The sequence below is a fragment of the Leopardus geoffroyi genome, chromosome D3, assembly GCF_018350155.1.
Source record: "Leopardus geoffroyi isolate Oge1 chromosome D3, O.geoffroyi_Oge1_pat1.0, whole genome shotgun sequence".
NCBI lineage: Eukaryota > Metazoa > Chordata > Mammalia > Carnivora > Felidae > Leopardus > Leopardus geoffroyi.
Window position 1 is genome coordinate 53,122,569 of NC_059339.1, and position 21,982 is coordinate 53,144,550.

At 40.5% G+C, this 21,982-nt stretch overlaps 1 protein-coding gene across 1 annotated transcript in view; it reads left to right on the forward strand.

Moving 5' to 3' along the window:
* DSG2 (desmoglein 2) overlaps window positions 1–15,302 on the forward strand; it is a 50,480-nt gene extending 35,178 nt beyond the window's left edge. Inside the window, exons 9-15 of the mRNA XM_045458567.1 lie at window positions 530–795; window positions 1,778–1,920; window positions 2,229–2,456; window positions 7,144–7,371; window positions 9,121–9,242; window positions 10,379–10,717; window positions 12,592–15,302. Of these exons, the coding sequence (XP_045314523.1) occupies window positions 530–795; window positions 1,778–1,920; window positions 2,229–2,456; window positions 7,144–7,371; window positions 9,121–9,242; window positions 10,379–10,717; window positions 12,592–13,662 (2,397 nt within the window). The 3' untranslated portion in view covers window positions 13,663–15,302. The remainder of the gene's footprint in view (window positions 1–529; window positions 796–1,777; window positions 1,921–2,228; window positions 2,457–7,143; window positions 7,372–9,120; window positions 9,243–10,378; window positions 10,718–12,591) is intronic.
* The last annotated feature ends 6,680 nt before the right edge of the window (window positions 15,303–21,982 follow it).

Sequence of the window (21,982 nt, forward strand, 5' to 3'; positions counted from 1 at the left end):
CCACCCCCCTCAAAAATGAATAAATATTTAAAAAAATTTTTTTAAATAAATAATTTGGACTTTAAAAAAATAAATTGGCTGGGGTGCCTGGGTGGCTCAGTCAGTTGAGCATCCAACTTCGACTCAGGTCAGGGTCTCGCAGTTTGTGAGTTCAAGCCCCGTGTCGGGCTCTGTGCTGACAGCTCAGAACCTGGAGCCTGTTTCAGATTCTGTGTCCCTCTCTCTGCCCCTTCCCCGCTCATGCTTTGTCTCTCTCTGTCTCTCAAAAATGAATAAACGTTAAAAAAATTTGTTTTAATAAATTGGGGATGTTCCCTAATAATCTTTAACATGTGTGAATTTCCAAAATGACAGAGGTTTTAATTGCTTGGTATCAATATGAGTTAGAATACTGAGTGCTGCTGCATTTCCCCATACGTTAAGTTGTTACATCTAACATTAAAATTACGCGTGTGTATGTGTGTGTGTTTTATGTAGGTTCTAGTTGTTTTCTTTTTTAAAAGAATTCCCTTTGATGTTGCCTTCCCAGGAATTAGACTATGAAGAAACGAAGAGTCTTGATTTCAGCATTATTGTCACTAATAAAGCAGCTTTTCACAAGTCAGTTAAGAATCAATATAAGCCTACATCCATTCCCATCAAAGTAAAGGTGAAAAATGTGAAAGAAGGCATTCATTTTAAAAGTAACACAGTCTCCATTCATGTTAGTGAGAGCATGGATAAATCAAGCCTAAGTCAAATAATTGGAAAATTTCAAGCTTTTGACGAAGACACTGGACAAGTAGCCCACGTAAGGTAAGAGATAGTTATGAATATATTTCCTTATTTTAAATTATTTTAAATTCCTGTCTTCAAAAATGAAATTTGAACACTTCATTCCTTCCCTCCCAGCATTATAATTCCCCAAAGGTCTGGAGATTGAATTTCCCAGAATTGTACCTGCAACTGAGAAGCAGGGAGATATATCCCCCGACCCCAGACCACCTTCCCTCCACCAACTGAGTGTGAGGCAGAGGCTGGCTGGGTCCTTCACCTCAAAATAATTCTGGCTAGAGAAAGGTAAAAAGCAACAAAGAAAGAAAGAAACTTACTGTCTTATTCTGTCTAAATCTTACATCCTGAAAGAGTTTAGAGGTAAGAAAGTAGCAAATAAATTTTCTCCACCAGTTCTTGTTGGGTAACTAAGTCATTCTCCAAAGGTTCACCCCCCAAAAAAGCTATAGAATAGACTACAAAACAACTTTAAAACTTCCTGGGTTTGTAGGCAAGAATTGGTCACCCTTGCATATATGTCTTGGGTATGTTACAGAAATACAGAAGGTTCCAGATAAATGTGATACACAGTAAAGAGTAAAGAGAGGTGGGGGCGCCTAAGTGGATCAGTCAGTTAAGCATCCAACTTTGGCTCAAGTCATGGATCTCACATCACAGTTCACAAGTTCTAGCCCCACATCAGGCTCTGTGCTGACAGCTCAGAGCCTGGAGCCAGCTTCGGATTCTGTGTCTTCCTCTCTGCCCCTTATCTGCTCATTCTCTCTCTCTCTCTCTCTCTCTCTCTCTCTCTCTCTCAAAACAAACAACAAACAAAAAAAGAACATTTAAAAGAGTAAAGAGAGAGGACTTTTAGGACAGTTTCAAAAAGTTCAAAGCATTTCAGACTAATGCCTGTAACAAGAACATAGATAATGAACCAAAAATTAAACTTGAAAGAGTTGTAGATGTTAGAGATTATGTTTATACAGAAGTGAAAATTAATTTTATGTTTGTGTTATAACAGATATGCCAAATTGGAAGACATAGACAACTGGATCTCGGTGGATTCTGTTACATCTGAAATTAAACTTGTAAAAATTCCTGATTTTGAATCCAGATATGTCCAAAATGGTACATACACTGCAAAGATTTTGGCAATATCAGAAAGTAAGTTATTAAATATATAAAATAAGCTATTTTTTCTTGGTTATAGGTACTTAGGTAATATTTTTTAACATCAGAGACCTTCATTTTGTTCTTGTAGGAAAACCAGATCTCTCTAATGGACAAACCTTCACATTTCTACTTATTTAGTGGATTAAAAAACATGACTTGAGTATGAAAACATATCTAGGATAGAAAGTGCTGTAATTTGTTAGTACCTTCTTCTCACCAAATCAGAAAGATAATTCAAACTATATCCATTGTCAACAATAGAGGCAGCATATCCATATTTCTTCTTTATTATTTTTCAGGTTATCCAAGAAAAACTATCACTGGCACCATTGTTATCACAGTGAGAGACATCAATGACAATTGCCCCACTCTGGTTGACCCAGTGCAGAGTATCTGTGAGGACGTGCGGTATGTGAATGTGACCGCAGAGGACCTGGATGGGCACCAGAACAGTGAGCCTTTCAGTTTCTCCATCATCGACAATCCAGCTGGGATGGCAGAAAAATGGCAAATAGTGCACCAAGAAAGTAAGCAAAATCACTAGACTACATATTTAAATATTAAACAGGATAGGGGCGCCTGGGTGGCTCAGTCGGTTAAGCGTCTGACTTCGGCTCAGGTCATGATCTCGCAGTTCGTGAGTTCAAGCCCCGCGTCGGGCTCTGTGCTGACAGCTCGGAGCCTGGAGCCTGTTTCAGATTCTGTGTTTCCCTCTCTCTCTCTGACCCTCCCCCGTTCATGCTCTGTCTCTCTCTGTCTCAAAAATAAACGTTAAATAAATAAATAAATAAATAAATAAACAGGATAGAATTCTAAAATCTTTATAATATAGACTGTGCTTTCTTTTTTCATAAATTATATTTCCAATACAATTTTTTTTTTAATGTTTATTTTTGAGACAGAGAGAGACAGAGCATGAACAGGGGAGGGTCAGAGAGAGAGGGAGACACAGAATCCGAAGCAGGCTCCAGGTTCTGAGCTGTCAGTACAGAGCCCAACGTGGGGCTCGAACTCACAGACCATGAGACCATGACCTGAGCCAAAGTCGGAGGCTCAGCCGACTGAGCCACCCAGGCACCCCTCCAATACAATTTTTTAAAGAAGTTTATAAAATGAGGTTCAGAAGCTCAGGTATAGTGTCTTTCATCAGCCTATAGTTAATACTTGATTTGGAGTAATAGAAGAGGGAGAGACGAAAAATAACTTGATGTCTTAAAGATAGCTAGGTATTCCCTAAACTGCTCTTGAAGTACTTGTTTTGTCTCGTAAGCTAAGGAGTACGTCGTCTGTCTAGGCACAGCAATCAGAGTAGATGTCTTCTAAAATCTTAAGCTATGGTAACAATTCCATTAAAAGAATATTTATGGATCACTTACATGTACGAGGCACTCTGCTGGCCCGTCATATGCATTATCTCATTCAGTCCTTTAATCTGTAACGTTATTCCCTGATTACAGCTGAGGAATCTTGGCCTAACTAGAATTAAGCTGGTAAGTGATGGACACAAGATAAAGAAGGGTCTGTCTGACCCTCACCCCATTCCAGATGGCCATGTGCGTATATCCATATCTTGGACATACCCCCTTGTTGACATGAGCTTTTGGGTGTTCTTCAGGGTGGTTTTGAATGCCAAAAACTATCTAGAAGACTATTTTGTTTTAAACAATTAGTGGTCATTTTAGAAAAGTTTCAAATCTAGTACCCAAGCTTTTCTTACTTTACAAGTGTATTGTTATTTTAAATCTAACAAATTTTTCCAATCGTTTTAAGAGGCTTTGAATAATGTTTGGTCCAATTTACAGAGTAAACACCTTCAACATCTCAGACTACATTTATAAATTAAGTATTTTTCATTTTTTTCCTATGTATTTCAGTGATCTGAATTAACAAATAAAATGCATTATCTCACTTCATGTGATCTATATACTCTAAAGTTCCAATACATTTGACTTATAAATACCCTAAACCAGAAATCCTCTTCAGTGTTTCAATACAGAACAAACGAGTGATATTTCAACCTACAGGTACAAAGCGATGACTGTAACACATTCACACATTTAAATTGGAGTTAACAAAGCTGTTGCATTAATAGGGCTAATTTTCCAAACAACATAAAAACACAGTAACAAACACAAATAATTTCCGTATCATACACAAATATTAAAACTATGTCTTCAAATTGCATAAATGTTCTGTACCTAATTCTAAATCTTCTTGGGGTTTATATATTCACTGGCAAAAGACAGTTATGCCCTTGGTTAACTAAATTTGCCTCCCCTCTAAGAATGAAGTACTTGTTTAGTCAGTCACCATCCTAATTAGTTGATGCTTCTTAAGATCAAGTGCAGCTAGCATGAGCCCAAGGTGGCAGACATCCAGATGATTCCTCTTATGGTAATTAAATCACAGGCTTCAAACTCAAGAAGTGGTTGGTCTTCTTATTCACAGTGTCTAATTCTGTACCCACAAAAGTCTGGGACTCCCACCTATGCTGAATGCTTGATTGGAGCTGGCCTTTCTTTGACTAAGATGTGTAAATGTGTTTCACATTGGACTTGCTGGGTTTCCAAGTCTTATTTATTTTATTTAAGAAACACGTGATGTTTGGGAGATGTCAGTCACCGTCCTAAACACTGAACAAATGTTAACCACCCTAGAAGTTTGGAACAGATGAAGTTTCTTCACAGATGAAGAAACAAGGGCAGAGAGTTTTATTCACATTCTCAAGGTCACAGTTAAGAGCTGGAACTAGGATTTGAACCCAAGTGATCTGCCTCTGGAGTCTTTCTGGATACAAAAATGCATTTTCTACCTAAATATCAAGATGTTTGAATTTGACGGGTTCTTGAATTTTTTGTAGTCTTAGGAACATGAAATTCTTAAGGATATACATGTTGGAATGTTATAAGAGGAAGTCACTGAGATTTACACTTTATATATCTAGATGGTTTAGAGAGAGAGGATTCTATAAACTAAGCTTTCTTCCCCTTGATTACAAAATAAGATGATTGGCAAGCTGTCATGATAATAAACAGTACCTATTTTTATTTATTTGGGAAATTTTTAAAAAAAATTTTTTTTCAACGTTTATTTATTTTTGGGACAGAGAGAGACAGAGCATGAATGGGGGAGGGGCAGAGAGAGAGGGAGACACAGAATCGGAAACAGGCTCCAGGCACTGAGCCATCAGCCCAGAGCCCGACGCGGGGCTCGAACTCAACGGACCGCAAGATCGTGACCTGGCTGAAGTCGGACGCTTAACCGACTGCGCCACCCAGGCGCCCCTTGGGAAATTTTTAAAGTACAGAAAATTCCAGAGACCGATGTGGCACATCTTTGTACCTACCACTTAGAATGAAAGAAATATTAACAGTTTCTCATATTTGAATAAGACCTCTTTTTTTATAATGATGGATAAAATAGAAGTCCTCTTTGTGACTTTCCTCCCGTCTCAACTTGCCCCCTCAAAGCCAATCACAAATTTAATTATATTCTTCCAGGCCAAGTCTTCATGGATTTTTTTTTCTTGAGTTCAAGTTCCTTTAAACGATTAGATGCTTTTCTCACTTCTCCAAAGCTTTGAGGATGATTTAATAAGTATATTCTAGCTATGCAGATCAGATCCCATGAAATTTAACCTCAAAATGAAGAGAGGCTATTTCTTATTTCCAAAAATAAATAATTAAAATAAAACAAAACAAAACCTAAACATTTAATTTTTAGCTTTGTATTCAATCAGGTTTACATGTCTTGCAAGTATATTCTTTTTAAATAAGTGTTATGAAGATGTCAGGACAATTTTTGAGCTCTTCTAACTGATCATTATTTTTACTCATGTGAACACTGGTCATTATTTTTATTCATATGAAAGAAAAGTTTGAAAATAATCACCAGTCACATTTTAAAAAATGACAGAAGGTCATTCATACAGCACTTTTTGTGTCATGTTCTTGAGAAAAATGAATCCAGTCGTAAGGAAATAATCGAATAAATTCAAACTGAGGAACATCCTTTCAAATAAGTCATCTTCAAAAATGTCTGGGTCTTGAAGGCCAAAAAAATTAAAAAACAGTGGAACTGATCTAGATTATTCATAGAGATTAGCGTGATAACTAAAAGCAGTTCATAATTCTTGATTGAATCTAGGATCAAGGGGGGAAAAAAACAGAAAGAAAGAGAACTATAAAGGGCATTATTACAATTGAAATGTTTGGCTGTGGGTTATATCAATACCAAATTCTTTGAGAGCACTAATGTCCCTTGGTCTTAGAAGGTATGTGCTGATGTGTATCATAATATCTGCAACCTACTTTCAAGTAGCTCAGAAAAATGTGTATGGACAAACTGTTGTTATAGAATGTAAACAAGTCATGAAGAGTATATAGATATTTATTGTAATATTCTTAGAATTGTTCTGTAGATTTGAAATTTTTCAAAATTTTGGATATATAGCGATACAGTGTCAGGAATAAGAAGTAAGGAGCTACATGAAACGAGATTAGCCCATTGCTGAAAATTATGAAAGCTGGGGATGGGTACCATGAGGGTTAACTACCCTCTTCTATTATTGTCTGTTTGATAATTGCCTTGATAAGTTTTTTTTAAGAAATGGTAAAATAAAGGTCATTTAATGGAAATGTCATTTAACTTTCAACTTGTTTGTTACTGTATTCCCAGTACATAGAACAGTTCCTAGCATTTGGTACACATCACACACAATTGTTAAAAGTAATAAAAGGAAGATGTATTCACATCTAATCCTTTGTTATTAACCTTCCTCTTGGAAATATCTGGACTAATTTTAACAAATGTAAATTCAATTCAAATTTTAACTAATTTTAACAGTGTGAATTCAATAGAAAAGTTAAGCAATGGGGCACCCGGGTGGCTCAGTTAAATGTCCAGTCTCAGCTCAGGTAATGATCTCATGGTTCGTGAGTTCGAGCCGGCATTGGGCTCCACGCTGATAGTGTGGAGCCTGCTTGGAATTCTCTCTCCCCCTCTCTCTGTCCCTCCCCAACTCACGCTTTCTCTCTCTCAAAACAAATAAACTTAAAATTTTTAAAAATAATTTTTAAAAAAAGGCTAAGCAAGAATAAAGCTTCTAACTGGAGCTAAATATTATTAGCAGTTAAAGAATGTTTCTGTGATTTAATCTCACCCCTTCCTTGGTAATCACTCATTTTCCTTTCCTTTTGCCTCCTACCCTTGTAGGTACCAGTGTGTTACTGCAACAAAAGGAGCAAAAGATCGGGAGAAGTGAAATTCAGTTCCTGATTTCAGATAGTCAGGGCTTCAGCTGCCCTGAAAAGCAGGTCCTTAAACTGACAGTTTGTAAGTGTCTGGACGGCAGCAATTGTGTGGAAGCTCTGCGTGACTCCTATGTGGGCCTGGGACCCGCAGCAATCGCGCTAATAATTTTTGCCCTTCTGCTGTTGCTACGTAAGTATTTTGAAAGCCACTCTTTAGTTTGTCTAGTAATTTCGATGCACTCCCAGTGTTCTTTTACCATAGTGGTCATTGATTTCTTTACACGTATTCTTTAACCACACTAGAACACTTTTGAGGGTGATTAGGGGAACAATAAATGATCACTGATAAATTCACCAAAGGTTATTCTAGCCCTCTTCAGATGTGCCTTGCACATCGTAGGCTCTCAAGCTCTCTTGTGTGAATTTGGATTATGGATACAAAGGTTATTTTACAAATCCGTCTTATTCCCACCAGTTCTTGCTTTGCACATTCAACTTGTCAGGGCTCAACCTCCTTACACCCTCTGCTTTGCTTGCCCCTTCACCTGTGCCAACAGTAGCCAGACCCTCTGAGCACTTCCATGCTTCCCTGCAATGACAGCCAGTCCTGCCTTCCCTGCATGACCTCCAAAGACCTCAGGTTTCCTTTCACGAAACAACAAAGTACTGCAGCCTGGGGTCGTGTGGAATACCACTCCTCTTGGCCACTGAACAAGGGCAGAGGACCACCTCCGAGGCAGCCTCAGCGATTTCAGTGATGAGGGAGGAGCTTGTCAAAGCCAGGAGTAGGTGTGCAATTAAATGCACAGCACTCGCCAGTTTACGGTGTGCTTTTATGCCATCGTCTCTGTTTTATGAATAAAAATACAGACATGGACCGAGAAGTGACTTGTCTCAGCTCACCAGTCTGCAGGTGGGTACTGGAGCTGGGACTACATTTTTTACCCAGAGACCCCTTGCGTTGCCTTCTCATCTCAGACTCCCCGGGGCCAAATGTGGTACTCGGCGCATGGTAGACTCTTGATAAGCATTTGTTAAATTTGTTGAAATGATTGAGTTGCTTGCCACTGGCTAATTTCAATTTTTTTACTCACAGTGGCTATATTTACTGAGCTGTCAACTATTTAACACAAAAAGGAATCTAGGAAGTAGTCAGTTCATCTTTGGAAGCTGCCAGATGGAAATGGCAATAAAACCTAATTTGAGATGGACTGCTTACAGGTGTAGTTAATTCTTTACTACATCGATCAAGAAGACAACCTTGGCTTTCACTTCCTCCCTGAAGCAGAATAGAATTTAAGAAGGGAGCTCTGAAATTTTACTGAATTCTAAATGAAATGTTATATATATTTTAAGGGCTTTTAATGTAGAGTCATTTTAGAAAACAATACTCAGGTAATTCAAATGTTAATTTGAACCTCAATGAGTCATGCCTTCTGCTGAATTCTACTCCAGGATAAAGTGGTGAAGTATTATAGAAGTTCCAGTGTTCTAGAATATTTGAACATATTAAAATTTTCCTACCCTGGGAGCTTTTGATCTTTTTAACAAATATATTTTGGGGGGATAGTGAATTTTCTCATATTAAAAAAAATCGGTTTAAAAGAACAACAAGAGATTTAAATCTTTAAATTAGTTTTGATGATTCATATGCTATCAAATCCAGACTTGGTATGCCACCCAGCAACAATACACAGGCTGCTTGTGAGGAACGAGGACTCTGAATTTACAATACTTCCTCATCCTGCTTGTTAGGCTTTGGTACAAGCTTGTCTTGGGGACTTTGGATCAGCGTGAAGAAAAGAAAAATGCAAAAATAAGGCTGTGCATAAGTGAAGACTGAACTCTAAGAAGCGATATGCAAATTCCAAAATTTGAAGATACGTTTAGAAATATGTGGGGACTAACCTGGTCCTGACTGCATTTTGTTTCTGTCCAGTTGTACCACTTTTACTGCTGATGTGCCATTGTGGAGAGGGTGCCAAAGGCTTCACCCCCATTCCGGGCACTATAGAGATGCTGCATCCTTGGAATAACGAAGGGGCGCCACCTGAAGACAAGGTCAGATCATCAGATGTCAATGGAACATGTCTTCTTTTCTGATTTTAAAGGGCCCTTGGGAAGTGTTTCTAACATTTTAAGTCATGAGAGAGTAAAGTGGCCATTATGGATTTCATTCACACGTCTTTGTTAAACAGAGGGTTCAAATGACAACATATTTTGCGCTTGTTGCCAGGGCAGAGTTGAAGTGGTTTTGCTCTACTGTGATAGGTTCTATGTTACCAAAAATCTAGAAACAGGGTCAGGTCGGGTAATGTGCTTCTCCATTTCCGTTCCCTTTGATACATAGGGACGGCAGAGGTAAACCCACCACCCCCGTGACAATTATAAAATGTCGCCAAATCCCCTCTCCTCTTGTCTCTCCCAACTTCACCCCGGGTCTGTCATCACCATCTGCAATAAGCATCATGCTCAATAGGATATGATTTAGCATCAAGTGCCAGAGAACTCAGAAAAACAGAGGTGTAAATATAAATGTGAGCAGTCTAGGTCCCATGTGGTGATTCCTGTACAACTGGCCCCAGGTGCCTCCTTTCTTGTCGTTCCTCCATGAATGAGTTCCATTCCCATATGGCCTTCATGCTCCAGACACTAGCTGCTGTCCCCACATTCCAACAAGCAGATCAGAAAACTGCTCTTGAAAAACATTTCCCAAAAGTTGCATACCCCATTTCTGCTTGAAATCATATTAACCTGAACTTGTCAGGTCACTATTCCTAATAGCAATGGAGGCTTGGAAATACAGATTTTCCTTGAAGCAGCCATGATATCTCCAGCTAGAAAATAAATAAATAAATAAATAAATAAATAAATAAATAAATAAAGGTTTAATAACCATAGAAGAAGACATTACACTCTAGAGGAAAGTTGAAATGCCGTTGATGCCCATAGAGTAAATGAGCTGAGAATATATTTAAATAATTTTTTTTTTCTCCTTGGGTTATAATCAGCTAACAAAACAAGAAGGTGGAGTGGAGATCTTCAGAAGGCTCAAATAGAAGTTACTCAAGCCAAAATATTTTTCCTAATTTGCCTCTGTGGAAATAGCTTATTCCCTTGATAGGCCCACTTGGCTCAGATCCTCCTACCAACTGTACTCCATCCTTCTCAGTTCTCAACTGTATTTGCTGTCGCAGGTGGTGCCATTGCTTCTGACAGCAGATCATGGAGAGAGCGTAGCAGCAGGCAGTGGAGTAGGAGGAGGTATGACAACCAAAGAAACCATCGTGAAAGGAGGCAGCTCTGCTTCCTTCGTCAAAGGGCAACATGAGATGTGTGAGGTGGATGGAAGGTGGGAAGAACACAGAAACTTCATTTCTGCTGCAGCTGCCCAAGTGACAGGGACAACAGGAGTCAACATAGGTGCTGAAACTTTAAGGAGCACAAGAGTCATGGGGTCTTCCAGAGACATGGCCGGAGCTCGAACAGCTGCTGTTGCAGTGAGCGAGGAATTCTTAGGAAGTTATTTCGCTGAGGTAAGGGTTGGTTTTTATATATGCCAGGTGGGGGAGGGGACATTTAGAGGTGAATGTGGTATTATTAGGGTAATCATTGCCTTGGATCTAAATAGGACTTTGTCATCGTTTAAGAAAATGTTTCTAGGCAGTGAGGAAAGAGTGATGTGGCCCATTACACGAGTTAGCTCAGTTACTCAGTGATAACAAACGACCCCATAATCTGACTTCTTGCAGAGGCTTATTTCTCACATTCGTGTCTTTGCCAGTTGACACAGCTCTGCTCTTCTCCATGTTGTCTTCATTCCAAGGCGCATGCCGAGAGAGCAGATTGTACCAGGGCAATGGGCAGCTCCATCCTTGGGAAACAGGCAAAAGTCACACAGAACCAGGCAATGATGGATCCTACAGCGGCTGCCTTTTTGTGCTCACGTTTCATTGGTCATAGCAAATCACATGACCAAGCCAGGTGTCAGTGGGTCAGAAAGTTCAGTAACTCTGCAGGAGCAGACTTGACGGACTTGACCCCGCCAGGAGCAGAGGGAATCTGTGACCTAAAAACCACAGTCTATTATGTCCATTTAAATTTTGCCTATGTAGCTTCACTATCGAGGCAGTTTACAAAAAAAAATTAGAAGGAAAATTGCCAGGAAGATGATGGGATGCAGTCAGAAAGCTCATGCCTGGAATTAGGAATTAGAAGCAGGGCTTGGGGGGCGCCTGGGTGGGTCAGTCGGTTAAGCATCTGACTCTTGATGTCAGCTCAGGTCATGATCTCACAGTTGGTGAGTTCAAGCCCCACATCCGGCTCTGTGCTGACAATGTGGAGCCTGCTTGAGATTCTCTCCCTCCCCCTCTGTCTCTGCCCCTCCTCTGCTCTCTCTCTAAATCTCTCTCTCAGAATAAATAAATAAACACTTAAAATTCTGAATTTAAAAAAAAAGAAGAAGAAGCAGAAGCAAGGCTGGATACCTTTCTTGAGAACAAGGTCCCTGTGCCCCACACAGGAATGGGCAGAATCAGAGTGTTGAGCATCTGAAGGACACTTGAGACAAGGAAGGAGATGGGCTTCTGTGGAGACCAGTTTATTTCTGTCCCCTCTCTGCGTGGTTGCAAATTACTGGAGTGCTTTCCCACTTCCTGTCTCCCTCCACCCTCCCTTCTTTCAGATGACCTGCCCACCCCGTTAGCTTGACAGGATGGTGGTGATGTGGTCAGGGTCAAGGACAACCACTTCCCATCCCCCTTCTGTCTCGCTGCCGAGCTCCGTTCTGGTGCCCTGTTGGTTTCATTTGGATAGTTTCCCCTCTCCACTCTAACCCTGCTCAAGTCAGTCTTCGTTGTGTATGTATGTGAGCAGTTTTTAATTCAGAAATCATTTCAAACTTTCCAGAAAATTTTCATGAACAGTAGAAATTTTGAACTCCTGTATATTCTTAACCCAGATTACCCAATTATTAACCCTTTCCCACATTTGCTATTTGCTTTTCTCTCCCTCCCTTCCTCCCTCCACCCCCCTCACTCTTTCCCTCTCACACACACATGCACATGACACACACACATGCACATTTTCTTCACAGTACAATGAACAAATTTTGAGACATAACAGTGACATATTCCATATTTTGATTTTGCCAATGATCATAATAATGCCATTTATAGCCATTGTTTTTCCTGTCCAAGACCCCATCCAGAAGTCCTGCCTTTCTTACTTTTCAGAACATGAATATTTTTTTAAGAATACAGGCCAGTTGTGTTGTAGGATGCCCAATTTGTGTTTCTCTGATGTTTTCTTGTAATTAGACTCAGGCTGCGCTTTTGGGGCAGGAAGATAGTCTCATTCTTAAGTGAAGTTGTGTCACTAATTTGTGCCTCTGTTTTTATTTCTATTTTAGAAAGCTGCTTCTTATACTGAGGAAGATGACATTCACATAGCCAAAGATTGCCTTCTGGTTTATTCTCAGGAAGACACTGCATCTCTACACGGCTCCATCGGCTGTTGCAGTTTCATTGAAGGAGAGCTCGATGATCACTTTCTAGATGATTTAGGGCTTAAATTCAGGACACTAGCCGAAGTTTGCTTGGGTCAAAAGATAGACATGGATGTGAAAATTGAGCAGAGGCAAAAACCTGTGGGAGAATCAGGTATGAAGGCAGCTTCACATTCATTCGATGAGAAAACTAGGATTCACGCAGAGAATGCCTACTCCTCGGGCAGTAGCTTTCAAGTTCCCAAACCTTCGCATGAAGCAAATGCGGAGAAAGTAACTCAGGAAATAGTCACTGAAAGATCCGTATCTTCTAGGCAGAGTGAGAAGGTAGCTACACTGCTCCCTGATCCGTTGGCTTCTGGCAATGTTGTAGTGACAGAAACTTCCTATGCCACAGGCTCCACGATGCCACCAAGCACCGTGATCCTGGGTCCTGGACAGCCACAGGCCCTCATCGTGACGGAGCGGGTGTATGCTCCAGCCCCTCCCTTGGTAGACCAGCACTATGCTAATGACGGTAGTGTCGTGGTTACCGAGAGAATAATACAGCCTAACGGGGGCATCCCTGGTCCTCTGGAAGGCACTCAGCCTCTGCCAGATACACATTTTGTGATGGTGAGGGAGAGAGAGAGCTTCCTCGCCCCCAGCCCAGGCATGCAGCCCACTCTGGCCGTGCCTGGTGTGGCAGCAGGACAGAACGTGACAGTGACAGAAAGAGTACGAACAGCTGTCCCCACGCTGCAATCCAGTTACCAGATTCCTGCTGAAACCTCTGTGATGGCCAGAAAGACAGAGGTTTCTGGAGCCAGAGGCCCTGGCCCTCTGCCAAATTTCAGTTTAGAGGAGTCTGGTCATTCTAATTCTACTGTAACCACATCTTCCACCAGAGTCTCCAAGCACAGCGTCGTGCAGCATTCCTACTCCTCAACCCCTGTCGACCACAGTCTGACCCAGAGTTTAGCTAGCAGTGACTGACTTCATGTTTCCAACGGACCTCTCTTTTGATGAGCCTCCAGTCGTAAGACACATACACACGGGGCTTGACACTTTTCTCAGTCACTAACACACAGCCGACCTCGCTGTCCCAGCCTCCAAGTGTGTCCTTCACAAATGCTCCAGGGCTCACTGGGGGCATAACGATGAGACTGTGTCTTAAGTGCCTTTTAATGAGTTATGTCCAGACAGTTATGGCCAGAAAGCAGTTTAAAGAGAGAGTAAATCTGGCTTTAAGAGTTTGCCACATTGACACAGAGTGTCCACTGCATGAGCTCTCCAGTAGAGCCATCCCTGAAACTGACTGGGAGTCTTTGCACTCACGGTCCACACTGCCGTTCTCTATTCCATGCTTTACTGCACCTGGCAGGTTATCCACACGTTTATCCAAAAATATGAGCACAGCCTGGACAACTGGTTTTGCTTGTTTTCTTTCTAGACTAGGAGCCGGGCCTTTTAATCTGTTAGGCTGACTGAATTATGGAACGGCATGATAAAGAACACACGTAGATTTCTGTGCATGTGTGTGGTAGGACTTTAGAAATAGCATTATCGCTTCCCTTTGCCTCCCCAAAATCATGAAAATAATGAATACTTCAAATTCAGTTGAATGATCCAGGGCAAAATTCATAAATATAAAATCGCTCTACTTTTTATAGTAATAATACACTATTTTTTTAAAACTCAGGATACATTATCTTCTAATCTTGTACAGCTAAATTAACCACGAGACTGGATTCTCCACTGTGATAAGAAGTTGCCCGTTTGATTGCTATATATCCTTAGTACATAACATGAGTGCCAAATAAATATTTGTGGAATTAAACCAAATTTTGGAAGCCATTCTCTTTTATATACAATTATAAGAAAAATACTGAAAAACCCTATGGTATCAGTAATTATGAGTTTGAGATTATGATTGTATTCTATGTCTCAAGGTCACTGACTGGCCAGTCATGACTTAATTCATGAATATTAAATATTCAGTTGAACTATTGAACAAGCCTGAATTTGTACGTTATCCTTGCCTTTCATTTTGAAAAGTTATTTGGGTATTTTGGCCTTTAAGTAGGTTGTGTTTTCATTGCTTCTTGAAGAAATAGAGCATTTAAGGTTTCAAAGTATATATATAGCCATATATAGTCAGAAATATTTTTGACTTGAATTATGTTATACAAAAGATTGATATGTTTTGCTCCTACTGACTGACTGTGTATGGGTATAAGACAAATATTTTTAAATATCGTAAGTCTGTGGCCAAGATGAAGGTCAATCTTCCATGATCTAAATTTTTTACTCTCTACTTAGTATTTGCAGCTTTTTTTTTCATTGCAGACTTAGTAGTTATATTTTGCCATGTATGCAACAGGAATATCATTACTGCGTGAAATGTAAATATGACCTATGTACCCCAAACAAACCAAAGATGGTCTTAACCATCCTCCCCGGACAGACTTGGAAAACCTAACCTGTCTCCTGTATGCAGCATAATCACATTTTCTAAATGGTTTTTTGTACCTGAAACGGTGATTTGTATTAGGTCTTACCTTTGTTCCTTGGGAGATTATATTTGTATGTGTATCATCATAAAATATTTAAATAAAAAGATGACCTTTGAGCAACGCTTTTCCATATTTTTTACTGTTCCATCATATTTTACAAGGACTATAATTGTACATTAGAGGAGAGAGCACCCCGAAAGCAGGTGTTTGTTCGACTTTGGCACTTGAATTAGAACTGCTTACATTCAGCTCAGCCAGCCTTCTTAGAAGAGCATCATTTCCAGAAGGCCCAGGTAAATGTTAATTTCAGGTATATTTTAGTGTAAATGTGTCCCATAGTAAAAAATGATCTGTTGTTTATCTGAAATTCGGCTTTAGCCGGGCACTCCCTTTTCTATTTGCCCAGTCTGGCAACCTTGTTCCTAAGGGACTGGAGTTGGCTCTCTGCCCACAAAGTGACATTTGGGGAACTTACTGAGCTCAGCCAAAGAATGCTTACACATCTAACCCAAAGAGGTGAGACCATTCAATGAATGGTAAAAAGCTGTTTTAGTTACTTGTTACAGTTTACAAGGGAAAAGATCAGAGTTTCTGCATATACTATAATGTCACATTAATAAATATTTCACAACACTGGTGCATCAAGACACCCTAAAGCATAAAGACCATGTTGTATTTCTGTGACCTCACAGCTCCCACCCCAAGTGGCACATGGGAGCAATTTTTGGTTGATCTTACGAGTCTCTACAGACCATATTCCCATCACCACCACATCAAAAGGTATTCGGTAAGATATTGCTTATGAAGTAACACCAAGAAATGAGGGGCTTCAAATAACAATATTAAGATAACTAAATCTTACCTCTTTGGGGCATCTGGGTGGCTCAGTTAAGTGTCCGATTTTGGCTCAAGTCATGATCTCACGTTTCGTGGGTTTGAGCCCCGCGTTGGGCTCTGTGCTGACAGCTCAGAGCCTGGACCCTGCTTTGGATTCTGTGTCTTCCGTTCTGCTCCTCCCCCACTCATGCTCTCTCTTCAAAAATAAATAAACATTAAAAAAATTTTTTCAATAAAAAAAATAAATAAATCTTACCTCTTTAACATACCAAAATTTCCTGGCTTCCCTATTTTAGTGTAATTCAAGTCCTCTATCATTACTGATTTTTTGGTCTACTTTTTCTATTAATTGCTGAGAGCGGGATATTAAAATCTCTGGCTGATTGTGGCTTCACTTATTCCTCATTTAATATTTTCTAGTTTTGCTCCCTGTATTTTTAAACTTGTTTTCCCTGCATTAATAACATAAATACATTTAGCATTGTGTCTCTTCAGAGAATTGACCCTTTTTTATCTTTATGGAATATCACTCTTTGATTATATTCTTTGTCTTAAAATCTGCTTTGCTAACATTAACATTGACACACTGTCTTTCTTATGCATGGTATATCTTCTAACTTTTTACTCTCAACTTTATAATGTATTTCTTATAAATATAGACATGGGTCTTGCTGTTTTGTCCATTTTAACACTTTGAATGAATGGAAGGTTTTAGTCTACTTGCTTCAATTTTTAATATTGACGAGCTTAAGCCTTCCATCTTGGTATTTGTTTTCTCTTGGTCCTATCTGGTTTTTTTGTTTCTATGCTCCTTCCCTGCCTTCCTTTGCATGTTGAACATTCGAGGATTCCACCATAGCCCTTCTACTAATCTTTTAACTAGTTGCTCTTGTGAAAATCCAATTAAAAATATCTTCTGCCAGTAGGGGCTACCTGGGTGGCTCAGTCGGTTAAGCATCCAACTTCGGCTCAGGTCACGATCTCTCGGTTCATGGGTTCGAGCTCCATGTCGGGCTCTGCACTGACAGCTCAAAGCCTGGAGCCTGCTTCAGATTCTGTGTCTCCCTCTCTCTCTGCCCCTCCCTCACTTGTGCTCTCGCTCTCTCTTGCTCTCTCAAATAAATAAATAGACATTAAATAAAAAATCTGCCAACCAAAACAAATTCTCCACAAGAGTAGAAGAGAGAGAGAACAGCTTTATTATTGAATAAGCATTATGCCAGAATGGGAGGTGCATCACAAGCAACCCACAAAGAAACTGAAATCTCATAGATAGCCAGTCACAACCCGTTACATGCATGTTCACAAGGTAATGAGAACTTGTCTTCAAGCAAGAACCTTCAGCATCATTGGTCACATACAGCTCATCTTAAATTCACCTGGATTGGGGTAGCCATCGTGTTGCTGATTGCCTGCATCCAAACAAATAAGATTTCTAATATCTCTATGACAGGTAGCTAGTGACAGCCTAGAGCCAGATGCTCGTGGAGAAAGGGAGATAGAGGTGCTATCTTCCTTGATGTTCGCACCTTTGGTGTTCAGAGAGAAGGCTCCCAGGTTTTAGACAAAGACATTGCTGCTTGTAAAGCTGACAAAAAGCTCGTTTTGTTATTAAAAGATTTATATAGTATCCGGGGCACCTGGGTGGCTCAGTCGGTTGCACGTCTGATCTGACTCTCGATTTTGGCCCAAGTCTTGATCCTAGGGCTGTGGGATCAAGCCCCGCGTCAGACTACATGCTGAACGTTCTCTCTCTTCCCTCTCTCTCTCTCCCTCTGCTCCCCCTCCCTGTCTAAAATAAAATAAAAATAATTTTTAAAAAGGTTTCTATAGTATGGGAAAGGGGCAGAGAAAGAATTAGCAATTGTAAGTTTTCTAAAGTGAATACTCTGAGAAAGAGGAGAGCGGAGGGAAAGTCTCTCCCTTTTTGCACCAAGAAAAACAGAATCTTTTCTTAGGTTTGTTTTTACCCTCACACTTTAGGGCTATGCTTCATGTGGCAACTGGCTACCAACTGGACAGCACAAATTTAGCCCATTTCTATCATTGTGGAAAGGTTTTCTTGGCAACATATTTCTAGAAATTGCAATATGTACGTTTAATTATCACAGTCGACCTTCAAATATCCTTCTACTCCACAAGGTACTTAAACCTTGAACTTTCACTTTGTGGATCTTGCTATGTCGCTAGATCTCTGACCTTCACACCCATATGCTTATGGAGAGGACTTCAATCATTGCTTCCTGTCCCCCACACCTTCCTGCACACCCCTGCCCCCCACTGGCTGCAGTGCATTATTGGCACGAATATTCTGAAACCTGCATCAAGTCCATTAGTGAATGGAAACGGATATCTCATTATTCCACAGATTACAGAACTCCACCAACCCATGAGCCGAGTAGAGAAAATGAGATGAGGAAGGTGTGCCTCTATTAAAAATCCAGAATCACCCATAGCTGGAGATTTTCCATTTGCCTCTGTATCTACTCCCTACCCCTTTTCACCTTGTTTTGAGACCCACGAGCTTGTCCTCTCTGGATGCTTCAGCAGGCATCCTTGCCCTCTGGCTACTAGTTGGGCGTAGTTCTTGGGAGGAATTGGCTGGAGATTGGAGAGAAAGAGAAATACAAGGTCAGGGCATGTCTTTTCCTCTCTCCCTCTGCCAGCACCAGTCAGTCATCTCTCTATGGGCAGAAACTCCTCTTCTGAGTTCCAGGACCCACTCCCTCTCCTTGCTCCTTGAGGCAAGGTGGTGGTGATTGCCCCCTCCTCAACGGATGTCAGACTCAGCCAGTGCCCTGGACTATCCCTTGAGGTGTTCCTCACCTGCTTCACTTTGTGTAAATGATCCATTAAACTCTCTTCACTTCCATCTGCTTCCCCCTTGAACACTCAGTGACACAGGAAAAACCCTGTTGTATTAGTCTGCTTGGGTTACCATAACGAAATCCCGCAGACTGGAGGACTTAAACTACAGACATTTATCTTCTCACAATTCTAGAGGCTAGACATCCAAGATCAAGGTGTCAGCAGTGTCTGTTTCTTCCAAGACCTTGTTCCCTGGCTTGCAGATGACTGTCTTCCCCCTGTGTTTTCACGTGGTCTTCCCTCTGTATGGATCTATGTCCGAATTTCCCCTTCTAATAGACACCAGTCATGTTGAATTGGGACCCATCTTGATGACTTCATTTTAACTTAAATACCTCTGTAAAGACCTCATCTCCAAATATAGTCACACTCTGATGAATTGGTGGTGAGGATTTCAACATACGAATTTTGAGGGAACACGACTCAACCCGTAAGACCAGGTAAACAAACAGGCTTAACTAGAAAAGCTGTGCTATTTTTTCCCATGAAAGGCATGAATTTCTTCATCCCACTATTTGATTAATTATCAATAAAAATTGCTTGTCACAGCAACAAAGTTGAGTTGAAAGCAGCCTGATTGAGGAGACTGCAGAGTTACCCCTTGAGCCCTCAGAGAAATTTCAAAGGTAATCAAAGCAAAAGCACATTTGCTTGTACTGAGCCATGGACCCAGGGAGGGTTGATAGCAGTTAACATTCCCAGCTTGGTGGCCGAGGTCACGTGCTTTGTATTGCTTTTCGGTTTCCTCAGATATTTTCAGTACACACACCGCCAACGACTCTTCAATAAGCTGGGGAAGCTTAATGATCCTCTCCCTTGGAACTCATGCTAAGGATTAATTTTTTTTTTCCTTACTTGCTTCAGAGGCTTCTATACATAGCACATGTGGCCTTTCCTGGGTTTCTTTTGTATTCTAAATTTAAGTCAGTACAAATTATTCTTTCTCTTTCCTTCTAGTTATAAAAAAAAAGGTTGCTACAAAGAGCTTAAAACAAAATATATTGATTTGCTTCTTCATTATGACTGTTGTGATGGCCATGAAGTAATTCACTTCAAAATTACTTCAGTATGAGGTATGTGATAAACGTGTGTACAAATTAATTCTAACTTATTCCCACCAGTGGTAAGTATTTGAAGAATCCTAATCAGAAATGGACACTCCAGGGGTGGCTACCTAGCCTTCAAATATTCTTAAAATCCACATTAGAGGGACACCTGGGTTTCTCAGGTGGTTCAGCGTCCCGACTTCGGCTCAGGTCACGATCTCACAGTTCACAAGTTTGAGCCCCGCCTTGGGCTTGTTGCTGTCAGTGCAGAGCCCGCTTCGGATCTTCTATCCCTCTCTCTCTCTGCCCCTTCCCAGCTTGCACTGTCTCTCAAAAGTAAATAAGTCTTTTTTTAAAAGCCACATTAGAGGGCTTGCTAATTAACATAGGGATGGAGGTGATGATTTTCCTTTGGGGAGATGAGTGGTTTTGCAACTGGCAACTGTTGAGGCGGTGGATACAGCCCACACTGCACTTCCGGGAATGAGGCATGAGGCTGTGACAGGCCCGAGTCTAAGAGCTCCTGTGAAGCACTTCTGGTCTAGAGCCTCATCAGTCCTGTGTCCTTCCACCTCCTGGAGAATCCTGCCATCTGACCAACCAACAATGCTGGCTCATCCTGCCATCTGAACGTACTAATTCCATCTGCCTCAGAATGAACCTCTTTCATCAACTGCTGGTCAGAAGAGACTATGGCAGAGAAAGAAAGTGCCCTGAGTGACAAAATTTGGTTATATGACTGCTTTTGTGCCTGTGCGCTAACAAATACTTATCCATTTTGTGGAATTGGTTTATTTGCTTGTTTTATAATAAACCACTGGTATAGCCCCCTATCTATCCCTAACTAGCAGAAATTAGCAATATTTAAAAATGTCATTTCCTTGATGCTCAGATGGCTTAGGAAAATTAGCAGTAGCCTATTTAATTTAATTATTTTTCTTGGAAGATGTACTGCCTCGGTTCAACCCCTTCTTTGTTTCCCTCCAACTTTTCCTTTTAAAGTGCTATTTTACCAAAATATTTTCTTGTATCACATGCACTTTTTTGGAAAAAGGCAAAATGTAGATTAAAGAAGAAAAAGCAAATGATTGTCTGTATTTCTCTAATTGCTTCACGTATCTTATCCTTGTTTCATAACCCCCATTCCCCAGAAATTGAGATCACTGAAGGCAGAAACAGACCTTTTTTATCTTTGTCTCCTCATGACACAATTCAAACCAGACAATTATGAATTTTGAAAATCTGACAAAATTTCCAAAATGGATTTCCTAAGCCTGTATGTGATGGACGATGTCAGTGTCCCCCTGTCCATCCTTCATGTAATTTGCAACCTCTAATGAACTGCGTCCCAAACCCAAGTCTGTTCTCATTGCAAAATCTTAATCAATGGACTCTGAGAAGAGTGTGTGTGTGTGTGTGGGGGGGGGGGGGTGTTGGTATGAAGGGAACCGTGAGATTTTAGTGCATAAAAGGAATGATTTGCAATGGCTCAAAGATTTTTATGTTTATTCCTGAGTTTCTTTCTATCTGCTGATTGCTTGGACTATCAGAAATTTTCCTCAGTGTCATATTTGTTTTATTATTCTGTCCTTTTACCCAAGGCTGACATTAGGACAGAGCCCACATGAGGATGGAACCCACATATCCCTCTTCTCTTCATCTCCTGCTTTCAGCTTCCTCTAGCTGAAAGTTTTCATTGACAAACCTCTTAAGGTGAACCCTGCTGGAGCTTTGTCGTTCCCAACCCCTCTGAGAACCACTGGTACCGTAGCGCCAGTTTCACATGGCACTGTCTCAAGAGAAAAAAAAAAAAACTGGGTTGAGGAGGAGAAAACAGTTCTTGGGGAAAAACCATAAAAGGCTTAAGGAAGTGCACAAAATATAAACTGCATAAATGCTTCTAAAAATACTCCTACTAGATAAAGCCCAAGTTGACTTGGCTTAGCGGTAAATTATGTGTACATTCCCCTAGTAATAATTCACGTGTTTCTCTACCTGGAGGTCTTCTGGACTACGGAAACAGAATGACAGAAGCACAATTTTCTAAGC